We start from the raw sequence: 21,924 nt of genomic DNA on the forward strand, positions 1-21,924 counted from the left end.
TATAGAGCAAAAGAAGGGATTTGCATTTTGAGAAATTATTTAATAATTTCACGTCATTTCGCTGAAATTTCACGTAATTGTACGAAAGAAAATTGCGCAACTTTCGCACACCCTTAGCCCCATATTTATACTTTTTGACGCAAAACGGCGCTAACGCAGTTTTGCGCCAAAAAAATTAGCGCCGGCTAACGCCATTCTGAAGCGCCATGCGGGCGCCGTATTTATTCAATGGCGTTAGCCGACCGGCGCTGCCTGGTGTGCGTGAAAAAAAACCACGTACACCAGGCAGCGCCGGCGTAGGGAAAAATGGCGTTTGGGCGTCCAAAAATGGGGCAAGTCAGGCTGAGGCAAAAAAAATCGTCTTAACCCGATTTGCGCCATTTTTTTACGACGCCCATCCCCCATTGAAATGACTCCTGTCTTAGTAAAGACAGGAGTCATGCCCCCTTGCCCAATGGCCATGCCCAGGGGACTTCTGTCCCCTGGGCATGGTCATTGGGCATAGTGGCATGTAGGGGGGCACAAATCAGGCCCCCCTATGCCACAAAAAAAAAATTAAAAAAATACTTACCTGGACTTACCTTAATGTCCCTGGGGTGGGTCCCTCCATCCTTGGGTGTCCTCCTGGGGTGGGCAAGGGTGGCAGGGGGTGTCCCTGGGGGCAGGGGAGGGCACCTCTGAGCTCATTCTGAGCCCACAGGTCCCTTAACGCCTGCCCTGACGCAATCCTAAGTCATTTTTTAAGACGGGAACGCCTACCTTGCATATCATTAACGCAAGGAAGGTGTTCACGCAAAAAAATGACGCTAATTCCATGAAGTTTGGCGCTAGACGCGTCTAACGCCAAAGTATAAATATGGAGTTAGTTTTGCGTCGAATTTGCGTCGAAAAAAACTAAGCAAATTCGGCGCAAACGGAGTATAAATATGCCCCTTAATACTCACGTGGGCTGGTTTTGAGCTGTTAAAGATGAGCACTCCCCTCCAGGGCTCCTTCACGCTCCTTCCCCCGCTTTGCACCTGCCCCACTGAAAGGACTGAGCATCAAAGAGACGTGTGCTAATGGCATCCGAGCCAGGAGCTAGGCAGCCTCCACTAATGAGGAGCAGAGGCTGGAGGCTGACAGCGGCACAAAGCACAGGCAGGGAGGGTGGAGAATGGAACTGGGGACGCCAGAGAGAGGCTGCGCGAGAAAGGCAGGAAGAGATGCTGCTAGCCAGAGCGAGAGGGATAAGAGAGGGAAAGAGAGGGGGAAAAGGGCGAAGGATAGAGAGAGAGAAAGAAGAAGACAGAGCCCAAGCAGAGAGTGTGGAAGAGAGGGTCTGGGAGAGGCACAAAGAGATGCTGCTAGCCAGAGCGAGAGGTATATGAGAGGGAAGGAGAGGGAAAGGGAGAGGGGGAGACGGGCGAAGGATAGAGAGAAAGAAGAAGAGACAGAGTGTGGAAGAGAGGGACTGAGAAAGGCAGAAAGGGACCGAGAGGCAAAGTCAAACAGTAATGTTACTGAGCAGATCATGGGGTATATAAGAGAAGAAAAGGGCGAGAAAGAAAGTGGGAGAATGATAAGCAAAGAGAGAGGGAGAATGGGAAAGAGGGATACATAGAACCCATCAAAGAGGATGGAAGGGAGGGACAGGCAACGTCAAAATGAGTAACAAAGAGAAAGGAGGAAACGGATGGGGAGTGTCAGATAATGATTACATAAGAGGGAAATGAAAGGAGAGAGTGGGAGAAGGAGGAGGGTGGGTAGCAAAGGGCAGAGGTTAATAAAGAGAAGGAGGGAGATGGAAAAGAGAACAATAGAGTTAGAAAGAGGGAGCCACAAAGCACAGGCAGCGATACGGGGGGCATTAAGAGTGGCGGGGTTGCCTAGAGCCACCATGCAAGCAAAGGCCCTCCCTGCCTACACTGAAACTGCACTCTCTTTGGTGCAGGGCAGCATTGTGGGACCACAACTCTACTCTCTTGTTTTAAGGGTTTCCTTCGCCTGTGGCTTTTTATCCGTCCAGGATTTCTGCTGCACTTATTCGTGATACTTCTTGATTTCATCCACTGTGACTCTCATTTAACAGCTTCTACCTCTGGCTTTCTTGCGTATATCGCTTGCTTTCCTCTGTTCATTTATGACACGTGTTCTCTTCCTGTCTCTTCCTACTTTCTCCCTTTGCCTTTCTTCCTCCTCTACTACTCATCACGAGTCACCATCCAGTTTGTCTCGTTCTCTCTGTTTTTTACTCTAATTTTTCTGTCTTTCCCTATTCAGCTCCTCTTTACTCGATCTTCATTTCACTGCTGCGGCTCCACTCCACATCAGTCTCTGTATCTCTCGCCCCTTTATTGTTATCTTACTCATTGTGCATCTCCACTCCCCTCTTACAGAGAAACCCACTCATGGTTTGTCTTTCTAAGTCTTCGTTGTCTTTATTTCCTCCTCTGTCATCCCCTCTGTAGCGCTAATATGCCGCCAGCATGCTTTCTTTCTCCTCTCTCAGTGGCAGTTACATGCCAGTATTCTTCCTGTCCCAGGAACCACCTGACCAAGCAGGACAGGAAGGTTCACCCTCCCCTTGCACGCCCCAGTCCCAGTGAGATATCCGGGACTGAGTGCCTGCCACTGGTCCACTCGTCTGTATAACTTGCAGGGCACAGGTTACAATGGCAGTTAGATGGTTTAAATGGCTGACGCACTTCCTGCATGTACTGTGGAAATCCTCAGTTTGAGAGATGGGTAATGCACCTGCTGCACAATGAAAGAGAAAGAGTGTGTGTCCCCTCACACAGCCTCTAGTCGTTATTTCAGGTGTGTTAGGTATGTGATGCAGTGTGTGGCCTTAACTGCGTGTTACACAGAAGCACCCAACAGAAACCATTCTGAGGTCAATTGGAACATCTCAACCCTGATGTGGTGTCCTCAGACAAGTATTTTGTGCGTGGGAGCCACGTGAAAGCACATTCTATTGGCGTAGGTTTCCAGGGTGTGTCTGTTATCCCTGGACCCGCCACAGACGGAGGGAAAATCACTGGCACCCACATGCAGGGAGAACACTCTGTACATCATCTGTAGGCTCTTTATGTTTCTCAGAAACATCTGACCTGCTTTCTGATTAAAGTGCCCTTGCTGGGTAAGTCCGACAATGTTTGTCAGAATTCAACCACCAGAACGACCTACCTCTCGATAGGATGGGCCTCTGGGTGGGCGTAGTCGGGACCTCTGTGACTGAGACTGGGAGACAGATTCACCTCCACAATGCTGCATTCAGGCTCGCCAGTGCTGCACTTGCCTTCCATGGAAGCAGCGAATGCACCGATGTTTGCACTGGAGGGTCCCGGTGTCACTGCACCCCCTGCACTATTCTTGGCCAGACATGTAACAAAGGTACAACAGAGAAACAGGGCCAGGGAGGGCCAGATAAAGAAAGCGAGAACGAGAAAGGCAGAGTGAGAGAAAGAGAGAACGAATGACGATAGAAAGAAAGAGTTATTGAGAGAAGAGAAAGGAATCAGAGAGAGGCGATGCTGGGATTTGTGTGTCTGCGTGCGTGCGCCTGTGTGTGTTTGTGAGAGAGAGGAGGCTGCCCAGGCTGGAGGCAGATGTAGCCCAGTTACAAACCTAGGGCCTGATTTATAGTTTTTTAGCGCCACATTTGCGTCATTTTTTGACGCAAAAGCAGCCCACACTTACAAAATATAATTGAATTTTGTAAGTTTGCTCCGTTTTTGCGTCAAAAAATGACGCAAATGTGGCGCTAAAAAAGTATAAATCAGGCCCCTAATATCTTATCCCTCTCTTCAAGCATCATTGTGAAGACCACTGAGTCCAGATGGTCTTGCAGGCCTGGCACTGAAGTGCGATTGCCAATATCTGGTGTCACCATGAAAAGAACGGATGCTTTCTTTCTGGGGGTCGTAGAATGTCACACGAAAATGCCCCCCTCGTGTACTTTAACACACCCGAACACCCCGCACGATGTATTGGCTGCTGTAGGTATAAACATCCACAGTGTGAGCATGATATATGTAGAAATCCCCGATGAAAGGCCTGGCGTGTGTTTCCATCGGTGACTAAGGGAGGGAGATGCTGCAGCACAGATGGTGCCATGCAACATGTGCCTTTCCTGTATTTCCAGTCCAGGAAACCTAGCAAAGGTGTGTTGTCTTCCCGGCTGCAGCCTGTTGGGCAGTGATGGAGAGGTGTGGCGGCTTGCAGGGATCCGCAGGTGACCAGCACAGGAATCAATGATGGGCCTTGCCAAGCGGGCAATCGTGTTAATGGTCAAGGGACAAAACAGAGATGAACAAAGGCATTTTAGTGGTGGATGGGTACAGGAGGAGTCCCAAAGAGTAAAGAGACAGAAGGGATTGAGAGAGGGGAAGATAGAGTGATGGCCAAGCAAAGACAATTTAGAGTGGAAGGGGAGTGATGAGTGGAGAGAAAGCTGAGTGAGTGCAAGTTAGATGTCTACACAGACTTACAGCGAGGTAGTTAAAGAGAGAGAGATGAAGAGACAAAAGAGGAACAAGAAGGAAAGGGACAAAGGGACAAAGCATGCCTGGAGAAATGTACATTGTTAAGGCGGAAGAGGATGGAAAGCAGGGGTGCGAGGCAGAGAGACAAGCAAATGTTAAAGAGGGAGTGGGACCGAGAGTGGAACACATGGGAAAGACTGAGGCTTTATAGAGAGGGATTAAAAGAGATGTGGGCGCAGAGAAACGAGCTGTTTGAGTAAAATAAATGTTTAAAGAGGAAGTATAGGAGGCGCGAAGAGACAATGATGTGGACAGGCAACATTACAAAAGAAAATGAAGAGCACAACGAAAAGGAAAAGCCGTAATTGAGAACTAAAGCTGACTGTGTGTGAAAGAAAGTGAAATCTCAGCCAAAGTGCTGAGGCAGATTTATCAACACTTTGCGCCAGTTCAAAGTCACAAAGGAGCATATTTATACGCTGTGTGCACCGAATTAGGGTCTTTTTTTTTTTTTTTTACTCTAATTCGGTGCAAAACTAACTCCATATTTATAATTTGGCGCTAGACCAGTCTAGTGTCAAATTTGTGGCGTTAAAGTCATTTTTTGGACGTGGAAACCTACCTTGCCTAAATGAGATGCAAGGTAGGTGTTCCTGTGCAAAAAATTTCTCTATGGCCTTAACACAATATTTATACTCCCGGACAAAAATGGTGCACGGGCGGGAGGATGGGTCAAAAAATGGGGCAAAGCTTGCTTTGCCCCATTTTTTAAGGCATGGGTCAGGGCAGGCTTTAGGGGACCTGTGGCCTATTTCCATGGTGGAACACCATGGAATAAGCTCACAGGTGCCCGCCCCAGCGACACCCACACCAGATGGACAGCGGAGGATGGGGGACCCCATACCAGGTAAGTACAGGCAAGTATTTTATTTTATTTTTTAAAGTGCCATAGAGTGCCCTGAAATGGGCCCCCATACATGGCACAGGGTGCAATGGTCATACCCAGGAGAGCCCTGGTCCCCCTTGGCTGGCCATTGGGGTGGTGGGCATGACTCCTGTCTTTTCTAACACAGGAGTCATGTGGTATGGATAGTTTTGCGTCAGAAAATGACTCTAGGCAGGTTAGAGTCATATTTTTTTACTCTAACCTGCCTAACGTCATTTTTTTGGTGCAAAACCCCCTTCTTCCATATCGCCAGCCCCACCCGGCTAACGTAATTTTTTCTTTTTACACTAGCCTACCCTTTGCACCGGCTTGCACCATTCCATAAATATGGTACCCAGCTGGTGAACAGAAATGGTGCAAGCTGGTGCTAAACTTTTTGGTGCAAAACTGCGTTAGTGCAGTTTTGCCCTAAAAAGTGTAAATGAGGGCCTAAAAGTGATACAGGTGGTGCAGTGTTGATAAACTATTTACTTTCCTCTACTAAACTTATTCATGCTTGAAAATAGTTTACAAATTAACACAAATGTCTGCGGAGCTGCCCCATGGGTTTTACATGGTTGTTCCCAAAGTACCACCTGTGGCTTTTGATGCACTGCCCTATTTACTAATGTTTGTAGATACTAATTTTCAACAAAAAATGACATTGTCTCAAAAATCGTGTTAAATTAGCAAAATTGATTCATTTCTCCTAACTTTTAAAATGTTGCCTGTGGGCTGTACTATAAAGCATGCAACCAATGTTTTAAACATTTCAAACTTAGTCTAGGCAAAGCACTTTGTATCCTTCCAGTACACAATCCATCCTGGATGTCACACACACACACCTATGCACTGTGGTGCAGAGATCTATGCATGAAGCTCCTCAGTTTCATTGTTCACCAGCATTGGGGCAGAGAGCCGCAGCTCTGCAATTCTCTCTTCCCCTGTTGCAACGCAGCAAAACCTTGGACACTGCGCTGTTTTTTACTACAAATTAGTAAATGTGCTCTGCTGATGGGCCTGCAAAATACAGGTAGAAATTGCACTCCCATTCATTTGCACTCTTGTACACAGTTCCAAATGTTGTACCTTGGAATGAGAAGTAATGAGCCAACAGCGTTGTTTGTTACCGCAGTTTGTTGAAAGTTCACCTGCAGCAATTCATGGAAGAAAATTGACGCAATTTACACAAACATTTTAACCCTTGGCAGTCGGCACCCTAAATGGGATTACCAGCCCCATCATAAAAGAGTCTGCAATATTTTCCACTCCTGGGTCTGCTGAGCACTCAGATTCCCTCTGGATTCATGTGACTGTTATAACCCGGGCCACTAGAATTATGCAATTTTGCTGCTACAGCGTTTTCCGCATATTCTGTAAATTTTCCCCAAAAAAGTTTCTGGCTCAAACGGATTAAAATTACTAAAAAAAAACAGCGACATGTGCTGCTTCGCAGTGTATGACCCTTCCCAAAGGTTGACAGTTCACTTTTATTTTTTGCTTATTGCTGCACTTGTGTGTTAAACTGGTAAAACCTTTGCCCAGACAGTGTTAACGTTTACAAATAATGAAATAGGACTATCACAAAATAACCTACATCATTTTCCTTTTCTTTCTCCATAATTTGTTCACACCCGCTGCCCATAATTTGGTCCTCACCTGCCGCATAATTCCAGTGCCCTTGGTTATGACATTGCAACACTAACGCTGATGAGAAGTATAGGTTTGTGTGCAATCGTTCAATATTGCCATCTACCACTTCATGAAACTGCGAGCAAAATGTTGCCCAAAATAAATTGATTATGTTTAATCCACAAAATATGGACTCGCAAATTCCAAAGTTTGCAAATATGTGCAAAGAAAATGATGTAGAAGAAGTACTTTGCCCTGTAGTGTGTATAGATTTTTTGCAAAATGCCTACGGGAATAGTTTTCGTTTGGTTTGTACGGTGAAACACTGTGACCTGGTAGTCACTGGGTAAACGCAAGCATGTGCAAGAAATATTTCACTTGTGTGGGGTTTGTTGAGTGCTATCAGAGGTCAGGAACACACTCCATAAAACAGTAGTAGTAGATTGTATTCCTGTCATAATTAACTTGCTCTGTTGTGTTTGATGATGTACAGTCAATAGTCACCATTTACATGAATTCTTTAGACTTGTGGGTGACTTTGTGACAGGATCTTGCCTGCGTATTATAGGCCTTCCTTATGATGGGAACCCTCTAGGAGGACGTCTTACGACCTTCTCCAACAAGAATGTGTATATGTTCTGTGTGGTTTCTCTGGTACTTTGGCCCTGATTTATACTTTTTGGTGCAAAACTGCACTAACGCAGTTTTTCACCAAAAAGTTTAGCACCGGCTTGCACCATTTCTGTGCACCAGCCGGGCACCATATTTATGGAATGGTGCAAGCTGGTGCAAAGGGTAGGCTAGCGTAAAAAAAAATGACATTAGTCGGGTGGGGCTGGCGGTATGGAAGAAGGAGGTTTTGCACCAAAAAAACATGTTAGGCAGGTTAGAGTAAAAAAAAAAGACTCTAACCTGCCTAGAGTCATTTTCTGACCCCAAACCATCCATACCACATGACTCTTGTCTTAGAAAAGACAGGAGTCATGCCCACCACCCCAATGGCCAGCACAGGGGACCAGGGTCCCCTGGGCATGGCCATTGCACCCTGTACCATGTATGGGGGCACATTTCAGGGCCCCCAATGGCACTTAAAAAATAATTATACGTACATGTACTTACCTGGGATGGGGTCCCCCATCCTCCGCTGTCCCTCTGGTATGGGTGGGGGTGTCCCTGAGGCCTGGGGAGGCCACCCGTGGGCTTATTCCATATTGTTCCACCATGGAAATAGGCCCACAGGTCCCCTAACGCCTGCCCTGACCCAGGCGTTAAAAAATGGGACAAAGCAAGCATTGCACCATTTTTTGACCCCTCCTCCCCCGTGCGTGATTTTATCACGGGGTGATAACTATGACGCTAAGGCCATAGAGTCACTTTTTGCACGGGAACGCCTACTTTGCATCTCATTGACGCAAAGTAGGTTTCCACGTCCAAAAAATGACTTTAACTCCATAAATTTGGCGCTAGACAGGTCCAGCGCCAAAGTATAAATATGGAGTTCGTTTTGCACCGATTTTGTGTAAAAAAAAGACGCAAATTTGGCGCAAAACAAGTATAAATATGCCCCTTTGTGTGTGTGTGTGTCAGTATGTCTCTCAGTGTGCATTTGCAATCTCTCTCTAACCAGTGTGTCATTGTCGCCTTCCCCCAGTGTGCATGTCAGTATTTGTTCCAGCAATCGTGCCAGTCTCTCCCTTCCACAGTGTTTGTATCAGTCTCTTCAGATGTTTATGTTAGTGTCTCCCTGACACAGTGTCTCTGTGAATGTCTCTGTTTGTCTCCTTTTCCCAGAGTGCATGTCAGCATTTCCTTGACCACTGACTGGGTCAGTGTCTCCCTTCCTCAGTGTGTGTATCAGTCTCTTCAGATTTGTATTTCAGTGCCTCCCTGACACAGTGTCTCTGTGTGTCTCCATTTCCCAGAGTGCATGACAGCATTTCCTTGACCACTGACTGTGCCAGTCTCTCCCTGCCCCAGTGTGTGTATCAGTCTCTTTAGATGTGTATGCCAGTGTCTCCCTTACAGTGTCTCTGTGAATGTCTCTGCGTGTCTCCTTTTCCCAGAGTGCATGTCAGCATTTCCTTGACCACTGACTGTGTCAGTGTCTCCCTGCCTCAGTGTGTGTATCAGTCTCTTCAGATGTGTATGTCGGTGCCTCCCTGACACAGTGTCTCTTTGAATGTCTCTTTGTGTCTCCTTTTCCCAGAGTGCATGTCAGCATTTCCTTGACCACTGACTGTGTCAGTGTCTCCCTGCCCCAGTGTGTGTATCAGTCTCTTCCTGTGTCTGTCAGTTTCTCCCTGTCACATTGCCTCTGTCTCCCTCTCACAGTGTGTATGTCTTCCTGTAGATCTTCACTCGTGTCACCGTCAGTGTCTCCCTCGCCATTTGTCTGTCACCTGGCACAGTGTCAGCGTCTCCCTGTTTATGTGTGTCTACGCCTCCTGTCCCAGTACCCGAGCCTCTTTCTGCGTTGTGCAACTCTGTCCCAGTGCTTGTGCCCCAGTGGGAGTTCCCCCCTGTGCCAGTGTCCATGTAGGCCTGTGTGTGTTTATGCCTCTCTGTTGTGCTATGGAGGAATGGTCCCCAGCTCAGTGGGCAGCTGTGTCATTCGGACGTTTTTGATTTGTCTGTGGCATGTTCCCTCAGTGTAATCGATCAATATCAATGGAGGGTCCACTAAGATTGTTGTGTCTTTGCACTGGCCACCGGGGGATATGGCCACAGTGTTCACGAACCTTCAGTGGAGGCGTGTCGGAGGTTTGTGCAGAGCCCGGGTAATTTATGCGTATATGGCGCCACCCTCTGTTGACAGGGGCTCCCTGCCTAATCGTACAAATATCAGAAAAACATTTGTGATATACAAATACCCTAGGCAGTAGCAGAGGAGGGGGGGTCCTGAGAGAGCTGGGCCGAGGGGAATAGCCTCTTCTGCTCTCCCTTATTACAGCCCTGAGTGGAGAGTGACTACTGCCTTCTCACTGGACCGTGGGAAGACTGACGACTGGTTGTGTTTCCGGAGGGCAGGGCAGGGCACTACTGTTTACAGTGTAGCAGGTTCAGTGACTCCGAGTCCGAGGGGGCCAAGGAAGTAGCCAGAAAAATAAAATACTCCCCGCTTTGAACCACATGGCATTGAGGGTGCAAGCAAAGCGAGTGATCCTGACCTTTTCTATGAAGTCTCGCAGGTATATCCACCTGAGTAAAGTTTGAAAAAAATGGTTGCAAAATGATGCATTTTATTGCACGATTTAAACATTTTGGTCTAACATCTTCATGTTTGCCTGTTTTTCCTTACTTTCTTTTTTTTCTCTATCCGTTTTTTTAAATTCTTTCCTTTTTTTCTTTATTTTGCACTTTTCTTTTTTTTCTTTCCTTCTGTCCCTCATTCATTTCCTTTCTTTTCGTCTTTCTTCTTGTCCTTCTTTTTATTACTCTTTCCTTCCTTCTGTTGTTTCTTCTTTCATTCCTCCTCTGCTTTTATTCTCATGTCCTTCTTTATATTCTTATTTTACCTGCTTTCATTTAGTTGTCAATTATTTTTATTATTTTTCTTTTTTCTTCGTCCTGTCCTCCCTTCTCCCTTCTTTCCTTTCTTTTTTTCTTATTACTTCCCTTAATTATTGCGCTCTTCTGCTTCTTTTTTTTCCTATCATTTCTCTTCCTCCCTTCGTTTTAGTGCAAGCTGTTTATTGCGCTGATAAGATATCAAAGAACTTTTAGTTCTAGGTGACTCATTTTCCTTCCTGACATGAAGTCCTTTGGCGTATCAATATTCATGGAATTTTCTCTTCCAGCTCAGCGTTCAGTTCCCCCCTAGCCTGTTTGCAGGTCAGTTTTGCAGTTGTTCATTGCCTTCACCTGTCCGCAATGGATTGGAGCAATGTCTCAGTCTTGGCCCGTCTCAGCCCCTGGGTACCAGACGACAGCTACCATGCATTTATTGGTGTGGTAGTCGCACCTTATTGAGCTCGCACTGTTCTATAGCTCTCCCTGCGACAATTAGAGACAGACAACACAATTAGAAAATACCATCAAAACCCAATAGCAACAGTTGAGCTAACGAGCTTGGTTGCCGCGAAGAATAACGGGGAAAAAGATTGCCTGGTTTCCGCACCACTGGTTTATATAAGGGATAAAGTACTCTGGCTGTTCTTGATAAGGATAGTGAAAGTCACCAAGGAGTTCCAATACCATAGAGAGGAGCAAGACCAACATCTGTGTTACTTTATAAGGTCATGGAACTCCAAGTGTATGTTCTACCCTATAATACATGGTCACACCATTTATAGCCTTAGGCCCATATTTATACTTTTTTAGCACCACATTTGCATCATTTTTTTATGCAAAAGCGGGGCAAATTTACAAAATACAATTGTATTTTGTAAGTTTGCGCCGCTTTTGCGTCAAAAAGCGGAGCAAATGCTGCGCTAAAAAAGTATAAATATGGGCCTATGGGGGTCATTTTGACCCTGGCGGTACGAGACCGCCAGGGCTAAAATGACGGAAGCACTGCCAACAGGCTGGCGGTGCTTCCTGGCCTATTACGACCGCGGCGGAAGCGCCGCGGTCGCACCGCCGGGGCCGGCGGTATTCTGCCACATTTGCCCCGGCAGTGATAATCCGCCTGGGTAGCGCTGCTAGCAGCGCTGCCCAGGGGATTACGAGTCCCCTTTCCGCCAGCCTTTTCCTGGCGGCTTGAACCGCCAGGAAAAGGCTGGCGGAAAGGGGAGTCGCGGGGCCCCTGGGGGCCCCATGAAGCTTTTCACTGTCTGCATAGCAGACAGTGAAAAGCGCGACAGGTGCAACTGCACCCGTCGCACAGCCGCAACACCGCCGGCTCCATTTGGAGCCGGCTCCTGTGTTGCAGCCGTGATCCCCGCTGGGCCGGCGGGTGGAAACCAGGTTTCCGCCCGCCGGCCCAGCGGGGATCTCCAAATGGCTGCGGTAGGAGTGCGGCCGCATTGGCGGCCGCCCGGCGGTCCGATCTTCAGCCGCCCGCCAAGGTCGTAATGACCCCCTTAGTGTCTTGCTTTCTCATGTTCTTTGCAAATAAGGTTATGAGGTTATAAGCAGAATGTGTACTGAGAAATTAAATACACCAAAAAGCAGCTGGCAATTTTTACAAGCAGATATTGTAATCTGTTTAATGTAAATCAGGTTAACAAATTCTGTGGCGCAGATTGTATAGACACATGCAAGGATTTGTGCCCAAAATAACTGTTAGGTAGGAAAAACACCTTGATATAAATATCTCTTATGCTGATCACTTTGCCTTCTTTAAACAAGGATATGAAATGAAGGAACGAGCCAGTTTTCTTTTCTTTGCGCTGTTGTAAATATGGTATGTGATTGGCCTTTCACTCTCGTACTAGGCCTTGTGACAGCAGAACTCAACTGTAACATCCTATTACAATTAAGCAGCTAAGTCATTTCTTTGTGACGTGACTGAAAGCGTCACAAGTCACCTGTGATATGGAAATTACAGACAGGCTTTTAGACAGAGATTTCAGGCTCTCATGTATTTTAAAGTGATACCAACACACATCCTCTTTATTGAATCACCACCTGCAAGGGTGGACGTGATGCAAATGTTTCCTCCTCCGCACGAGAAGTAGGGAGGGAAACGTTGATGCAGAAGGCCCAGTTAGTTTATAATAGTGTATGAAACACACGCCCTGTTTTTCCCATCACCGCCTTCATAGCAGGAAGTGACAGAAAGACTTCCTAGTCCTTACAATAACTATTAAGGGAGGGTGATGCAGATATGATTGCTCGCCCTGCAATAAACACCTGTGGTCGTGACCAGGCCCTCCTGAGTTTAATAAGAGTGGGTTACATTATTAAAGATTTATTATTAATTTACTCCACTTATTAGCACACAACAGCTAAAATAGAACACTACACGAAGGTTAACATTTCTACTGCCTACTATAGGTTTGGGGAATATACCATGTACCTGCGAAGAGCCCATATTTCATGAAATGATGGCAACGGAACCATGTGGTTGGAGCTTTTGAACTGGGTAGAGTGAAGGAATTATTTATTTTTAAGCCATGCCAAATCGAGTCGCGCAGAACTCAATCCACCTGAATATTGGGTGATTCGAAGATCGACCAGCAATTGAACTTTTGGGGTCCAAACACTTGGTGGTCTGAACTCTGAAGCTGCCTTCATTAATTTGCATGTAACTAAAACACATTTTTTGTAATCTATGCCAATGTGAAGGCAGTTTTAGGGGACTTAGGGGATATATCTGTCTTGAATTGTCTAGAAATCAGTTATATGGTAGCTATATATTATTATAACTAAATTCGAACTGGTTTGATGCGATTTGAGACATGTCAAATCTACTAATAAAAGGGATTCACACCAGGACTAGTCATTTCCCATGTACACCTACAATGAACATTCAGGGGTGGAGCAGAACACAACCACTGTCACGTGCAAATCCACTAATTTGGACTGACCAAGATGGACCTGTTCCACAGAACGCCTAATGTATATACACCACACTTTCTCCACTTTGTTGCTCAATGTAGAACATCAGCCTTCCTGTGTTTTTGAAGGTGAGTGGGGTGCTGATTGTCTCCCACAAAGGTCTTCTTGGCCATTTGGTGAGAGACAAAAGTACCGGATTTTTTTGGAAAGACATACTGACGCTGCAGAGAGACACCATGACACCACATACAGACACAATGAGACTGCCGATGGACAACATGACACTGCAGAACGGACACCATTACACCAAAGACTGACGACATAACACCACAGATGGAGATTATGACACTGCAGATGAACACCATGACCCCAAAGAAAAACACAGTCACACCACAGATGGACATCATAACATCACAGATAGACACCATGGCAATGCAGATGGACACACTGACATCATCTCTGGACGCCATGATGCTGCACATGGACACCATGACAACATAAATTACCACCACAGATGGAGCAGTGACACTGCAGATGGTCACTCTAGTGTCTCTGCACGGGGTGTCAGGGTTTCCAGCCACTCGCAAATGTATTCATCATTTCTCCTGGCTGTTGTCTTGCTTTGTTAAATGTGTACTTTTTGTAGTCCACATTGGCTGTCAGATCAAGCTTCTTGGGAAGTGCCCACTTCACTCTCTGGTATGTGGCTACTTCTTTTTTTGGGAACTTCTTGAACATCTCTTTGACCTCATCTCAGTCCTTTGTGGTCTTAGTGGCTGACCATACAGCCACCATGACACCGCAGATGGGCACAGTGACACCGAAGGTGGACACCATAACTCTGCAGATAGACATCACATCATAACACAATAGATGGACACCATGACAGCATGAGTGGACAAAATAACACTGCAAATAAACACAATGTCACGAAAGATGGAGAACATGGCACCATCAATGGCCACCAAGACTCTACAGGTGGACACCAGGACATTGCAGGTGGACCACATGACACTGCAAGTGACATTGCAGATGAATAAAATTAAACCAAAGATGGACACCATAGCAACACCGATGGACAACATGATGCTGTAGGTGGACTCCATGACACCCAAATCGACACTATGGCACCACAGATGGACTCCATGACACTGTAGGTAGACTTCATAGCATCACAGATGGATGTTGTGACACTACAGATGGACACTGTGGCAGCATGAAAATGCCAAAATGAGATTACAAATAAACACAGCGACTCCAAAGATGGACACCGTGGTACCACTGATGGACAACATAACACTACAGGTGGACACCGGACCATTGCAGGTGGCCTACATGACACTGCGGAGGTATGCTATAACAACACAGATGGTCACCATGACAGCACAAATGGCCACAATAGCACTGCATATAAAATGACATCAAAGATAGACACCTTAGCTTCACCGATGAACACTGTGATTCTGTAGGTGGACTCCATGACATAAAAGATAGACACTATGGCACTGCAGATGAACACCATTACACCAAAGATGGACACTATGATACTGCAGAGGTACCCCAGGACACCACTGATGGACACCATGATACTGCAGAGGTACCCCATGACACCACAGATGGGCACACAGACACGCAGATTGACTCCAGCATCCCTGCTCACCACCAGAGATAAAAGCTAGAGTACTTATACAGTTCCTCAGGCCATAAACCAATCACAGGTAAATGAAATTATTACCATGCCCGAAAGAGTAAAGTGCATAAATATTTGCTTAAAAAAAGAAAAAGACGGGAGTCTTGCCTTTTTAGACACCGGCACTTATCTGCATGGCTTTAAATATCCCCGGCATGCACTTTAAGCTTTGCTCTTCATCTAGCACTGTCTGCGGGGCATCAATTTACAGAAGCATGGTTGGGCGGCTAAGAGCTGCCCGGCCGAGTGTAAAATACGATTCGTTAAGGCGGCAGTTACACTTGATGTGCTGCGGCAGCAGGACTGTGACGGCAAGCCCTTTCGAAAACACTTTGTTATTAATATTCCGAGCTCCGCTTTGTAAGCGCTGCTTGGTCTCAATCTCTCCCCCCACCTCCGCCACCGTCTCCCCAGCTCTCCACGCCTTCACATCTGGCTGCACAGCTGCACGGCGAATGCCGCGGCGCTGGCTGGCTTCGTGGCGGTTACTCCTGGTTGCCTTCTCCTGGTTACCTCCACCCTGGCATCTGCTGCTTGGCAGCACCCCCGGGGCACGTGTGGTTCCAAGCACTGGGGTCGTTCTCTGCCGCAGCTGGCAGAGGGAGGGAGGGAGAGGGGCTCATACCTTGTAAGGGTCAGTGGTGCTGGAGCAGTTTTCAGATGGGGGTGCTTCCATCAGTGTTGCCTCACTGGAGTCATAGGGGCTGTGAAAAATCCAAACGTCACACAAAGTGTAGCAAATGGGCCATGCCCATTCAAAGCGTGTGGCGTGCAGCTGGTGGTGCATTTTACTAAAACATGGGGACATTTTTAAGAGCACCTAGCGCCACCGGAGAGTCACTTTTCGTGACGCTCTGGTGGCGCAGTGCCCTGCGCCGTATTTACAAGGTGGCGTTAAGCCACTTTTTGTGGTTTAACGCCACCTTTTAAATACGGCCCCTTCACATGAAGCACTTTGCGTGGAAGTGGCTTGCAATGTGTGTTGCTGTGGGCGTGCCACAGCAACACCCATTGCATTTTGACGCTGCCTCAGATTTACGAGTTTTCGTAAACCTGAGGTAGCGCCAAAATCTAACACCACCCCAGGGGTGGCGTTAGCATGGCACAACTAGGAAAAACGCTTTCCTTTCTTCTCGATTTTTGCTCTTTGTATGTGTGCTGCATTTTGCAGCACACATGCAAAGAACAAATCACCATTTAAGATTGTTTTTATGCAGAAAGGTGTTTCTTCCTGCACAAAAACCATCACCACTGTAACGCAGCCATCCTTGCACTATGGTGCAAAGTTTGCTGTGTTGGCGCACGGCAGCAAATTTAGCGCTGGCGCAGGGGGAAACATAGGGGTGAGCCGTAATCTAATAAATACGGCATATCACTGCATTTTGAAAATGGTGCGCAACCCTGCCAAATTTGGCGCAGCGCACCATCATTTTCTGTTAAATCTGGCCCGTTGTGTGGTAGAGCACTGTCATTTGCAGACAGCATATTTTCCATTGACATGGCTTCTAAATTTGCAGAGACACATAAATTTGCAGAGAATTTACAGATAACACTATACAGCGCACAAATGATGTTTGGACACCTGGTTTAATTGAATATTTATCATTTGGTGCACCACCAGGTAAAATGTCTTGATTTGTTTTGATTATATTAAAATATTTGTTTCCACCCCACTTTAGAATTACAAAAAAATGCTTCATTTGTGATCTCCTAACTGCTGATGTATTTTGAAATATTGTACAGGTCAAGCTTTGTTACAGAAAAGAAATGTGGCACAGTTCACCTTACAAAATCTTCTCAATTTGCAGCCAGAGAAATAAAATACCAGTCTCCATCTTAAAAGAAGGTGCAGCCATTTGTCAGAACATAGGGCCAGACATTTGACCTCAATGAAAAGGTCAAATTGAAAGGCATCTTTATTGCTCATTCACCTTCTGAACTCCAACATGGTTATTTTCGGGGCTCTGTAAAGGTTAGGTAGCTCTTTGATGGTGAGTGCTTGTTCTGGTATACTACTCCTGTCAGTGGCTAACAAAACTCGAGGGGGGCACCCTGCAAAGCGCCTTGAGGGGGCCCACTGCCCCCAAGACCCAGTCAGGGGCCTGCTGCCCGTCCACAGTGTACCGTGCTGAGTGTGCTCCCTGAAGCTCAGGGGCCTTTGTTATGCCATTGATTCCTGTAATCCCTTTTCGCGATTTCTGCCTTCCCACATTGTCTTACAAGCAAGGCAGTGAAGACAGAAAATTAAAAAAGAAAAATCTTTTGATGAGAAAGTGTAGGGAAAAATAACTCGGTCTGCTCTAAATAAATGGTCAGAAATGAAAGAAAATTAAAAGATGCTGAAGCGCCGCTGGGGCAAAGAAAAAAATCTAAACTAGATTGAGGGGACCCCCTGAAGCTCGGGAGCCTTTGTTATGCCATTGACTCTCTTAATCCCTTTTTCTGCTTTCTGCCTTCCCACTGCGTTTCACAAGCAAAGCAGTGAAGACAGAAAATTAAAACAAGCATTTGCAATGCAATGGGTCTCGCGTTTGCTCGAGTTACAGCTATTAGCATTGTAACTCCTAATCAGACTTTTCTTGCCACATAAATTAAAAATGAAAAGTAAAACAGTTTCATATAACTAACCTGACTTTTCTTGGCATGTAAACTGAAAAGTGAAAGTTCACATAAGCGAGTCGACAGCTGCCATCAGCGCAAAACCGACACACAAAGGGCAATAAAAATGTGCTTGCAGTGAAACCTATCGACAAAAGTGCAATTATCCATGTAACCGGCAAAAGTGAAATTATCTATGTAACTGGCAAAAGTGCAAATATCTATGTAATAGGAGCAATGTCATTCAAAGCGCTTGACTACTGCCCAGCGAGATCGCGCTACGAAATGAAGAGAAAATGTAGTCCAGAAACCAGACGGAACACATCGAGCCTCGTATGTTTTCAGTAGTTGGTCGATGCACTTGAGGAGGGCTAAACACCGGAAAAGGCATGACATATGCATGCCTTTCACTAATGAGAGCAAGCGTATTTTCAAAGGCAAGCCCACGAACCAGTGAAAGTCACTGATGTGAAATGGGTGTGGATAGAAGCCCAAAGAGAGTTACAGGGGACAGAGCGCTTTGCGCTCGTCCCTAAAATGAAAAATCTTTTGAGGAGAAAGTGTAGGGAAAAGTGACTTGGTTTGCACTAAATAAATGGTCAACAATTAAATAAAATGTAACATGCTGAAGCGCTTCTGGGACACAGAGAAAAATCTAAACGAAATAAAGGAGTGGGGGTTGTTTGGGAAGTAAGAGGAAATGAAAAGAAGTGGAGAGAAAAAGTTAAAAAATAAATTCTAAATTTTCAAAATTACCGAATGTTAGACAAAAATCAAAATGAAGAAATGTAGTGTGTCAGGGTTAATGGAATATATATATATATATATATATATATATATATATATATATATATATATATATATATATATATATATATATTTGTCATAGGTTCTAAATGTACCCTTTACGCCTCTGTGGCACAGGCTGAGCTCTTTTGTCTCCTCCCTTCAAGCTCGATGACTTCCCTGCCACTATGTCACAACCGTTTCTAGTCCGTAGCACCCCTGGGGCACGGGGAAATCTAGATTTCGGTTTGTGCGGCCCAGGAAATCCTCGTCTTTCAGAACACTGGCCTTCTTTCATTGTTGCATTGAACAAAGGAAGTGTTGATATAGTGCCCACTCTGGTCTTCATTATGAGTGTTGGCATTTTACCCGGAATGTTAACTCCACCACCCACAGTTCCAAGTGCCTCACACCCCATTTACAAACCATTTCTCATTTCTAAAGGCAAAAAAATGGGTAGGGGCTGTCGGAAGGAGCACAGCACAACCCCACCGACCCCTGCTACAGCACAGGGGAGCAGATGGTGTGGAAGCACACGCCTGGCACCAGGACCCCACTTCCACTGACCCTCTTTAAGGCACACTTTATCTGCTCTGAGTAGGTGGAAAATGTCAGCTAGTTTCTCCTTAGAATCGAGAAGATATGCACAGAAAAGGACCCTATTTTACCAGATCGAAGCAGTTATTCCCGATTCTGTGAGAGAAAATGTGTAATTGACGACATTTGGTATGGGAACACTGTCTCAAATTGGAGGTTCTAGTCCCCTGATATCCCCGCATCACATTCTGAAGCACTCATAATGATGGCCTGTGGGGATATGTGGACAGATCATTTCAGGTGGTTCTTTGGAATCAGGAATTCAAAGCAGCTTCACGAGGATCAATCTGTAAAGGGTTTTCAGGATCTCCACATAAGATACAATAACATACTATGAATGAAAATGGGAATTATTTACAGAAACTTTGGTTAGCTGGAAACCTGGCAAAGAGCCGGCCTGCATTGAGAAATATTGGCCTGCCATTTTTATAATGGATACTTTTTGAGAGAAATGATGATGTTCTATACCCTCCACCCAAGAGAGTTGTTTAAACAAAATGGAGCAAATGATTCATATATTTTAAGCATCTCTATGAAGGAAACATCCCAATCTCCGGTCTTCATAGTGTTAATTTGCTGTATTTCCAATATATTTTCCAACCTCTTCTATGTCATGTAGACTCTATATGTGCATTTTCTGTAAGCAAAAGACAAGGACAACCCCATATGCCCATGGTGACCTGGGCCAATATATATATGTTGCACAAAAAGTGAACATATACTGACAACAACTCAATTTCACCTACTCAACCAACATGTAAGTCCAGAGGTGCATCTAATATAGTTCACTGATTTCCCTTAGCAAGGAACTCATAGCCTGTTATGAGGGATTCTGTCTCACTTCTACCATAACTAAACCATATGTAATTCACAGTAGCAATCCACAAGCGATGCATACATACACTTCATGCTGCCATCGAATCCCAGCGTGCACTCATAGCTGGATGCACATATTGGTTGAGCAGTCAGATGACTTGGTCCTGAAAAGACTCTAACACTCAGGACAAACTCCTCCGTCTAGGTTTTAATGCCAAATGATGTTGAAATTGACTGGGGAGTATTTTACAGCACCTTACTATGTATGGTCGAAATTACATGAAACACCAAGGGAAGTTGTACATTGTCATATGTCATATATGCTGTAAATAGATCAGTGGCGGGCCATCCTTTAGGGCGGAGGGGCCATGCCCCCCAACCTTTTGCCCCTCATGAAGAGTGTCTGTCAGGCTGAACAAAGGTCAGCCTGGCAGACACTCTCCATGTTCAGGTCAGGCAGCCAGGAGCAGACATGCGTGATTTGCGCACACTCCTCGCTGCCTGAGCTGAACTTTGCTGGGCTGAGGAGATCACAGCTCCTCTGGGCGTGACCTCCTCGGCTCAGCAAAGGTGCCTCAAGGCCCTCCCCTGGGTGACGAGGAAAGCGTCACCAATTGACACTCTCCCTGGGCGCTTCAGTTTAAGCTCTGAAGTGCCCGGGGCGAGTGTCAATCAGTGACACTTCGTCACAGAGTGGGGTGGGGTGGGGTCAGCAGTCTCACTGACCCCATCCCACTCTGTGACGAGGCTGGGACTGCTGCCTTCCCTCATTGGCTGACCTAAAGTCAGCCAATGAGGGAAGGCAGCAGTCCCAACCCTCCTGGAGGCTGAAGGTAAGTGTGTGTGTGTGTGTGTGTGTATGTGTGTGTGTGATGTTTTAAATTGAATGTTTGGTGCGCGCGTGCATGTTTGAGTGTTTTGAGTGTTGTTAATGGATGTGCGTGCGTGTGTGTGTGAAAGAATGAGTGTGTGTGATCTTTTAAAATGAATGTTTGGTGCGTGCGTGCATGTTTGAATGGTATGAGTGTTGTTAATGGATGTGCGTGCGTGCGTGTCTGTGTGAAAGAGTGAGTGTGTGTGTGTGTGTGCCGCCCGCCCCCCTCCCTCCTAAAGCTGCCGGCCGCCACTGAAATAGATGTTCACTTTTTGAGCACCCTGCTGTCTGCGCTATGTTCACTTGTTCACATACTATTGCATACACATTGGTAATAAATGCTTTTGACAGAAATTATTAGCAGTCCATTGTTCTCTTTCTTTACATCCATTGAATGAAGAATTAATTCTATGCGGCATTAAATGGTGGTTGCCTCTGAATCGTTAAGAGGGATACAAGATTTAAAAGGAGTCCCACGGAACAGATGTCTATATAATATATTTTCTTTCAACAAGTTAGGCTGAGGGGCAGGTGAGGGCCTTTTTCACCTACCATGATTTTCACCAATTGCTCATTTGTTTCTGACCCTGGCAGTGCCCCTTGGGACTTAGCCCCATGAAGGATGGACTAGGCTGCTATGACCGTCATGTTGGCGTGGACTGCTCGGACGGGTTCAATGGTGGCTGCGAGCAGCTCTGCCTCCAGAAGACAGTGCCCCTCCTGGAGGATCCCACTCTTTACAACCTGCTGATGTTCTGTGGGTGAGTATAGTGGGCCCTTGAGTACCCCCTGAGGGTGGAAAGCACATTACACTGGAACAGGCACAAGAACAAGTAACAGTCACTTAACATATGGTGGCAGAGGAGGGAGAAGTTATGCTATGGCTCATACAGGACTATTTCTGAGCAAGTGTGGGCATGTTTGCACTAATCTTTTTGCCTCCATTGACAACTGAACCATAACATAATCAAAACTTTTAGGTGCACTAAAGTATGGGCAAGCACTCTTTCTCTTCATAATGAAGTAGTGCAACGTATAAACAATGTTATCTAGCCTCTGCAGTAACCTTACAGCACATGCCAGGCCTACATAATTCAAC

General features: G+C 46.0%; 1 protein-coding gene across 3 annotated transcripts in view; it reads left to right on the forward strand.

Moving 5' to 3' along the window:
• The window catches only part of ASTN1 (astrotactin 1), a 536,836-nt gene that overhangs the window by 378,866 nt on the left and 136,046 nt on the right, over positions 1–21,924 (forward strand). For all 3 annotated transcript variants that reach the window (XM_069231561.1, XM_069231562.1, XM_069231563.1), the window contains one exon: positions 21,420–21,586. In XM_069231561.1, coding sequence (XP_069087662.1) covers positions 21,420–21,586 — 167 coding nt within the window. The remainder of the gene's footprint in view (positions 1–21,419; positions 21,587–21,924) is intronic.

This window comes from Pleurodeles waltl, chromosome 4_2 (assembly GCF_031143425.1).
Source record: "Pleurodeles waltl isolate 20211129_DDA chromosome 4_2, aPleWal1.hap1.20221129, whole genome shotgun sequence".
NCBI classification, from domain to species: domain Eukaryota; kingdom Metazoa; phylum Chordata; class Amphibia; order Caudata; family Salamandridae; genus Pleurodeles; species Pleurodeles waltl.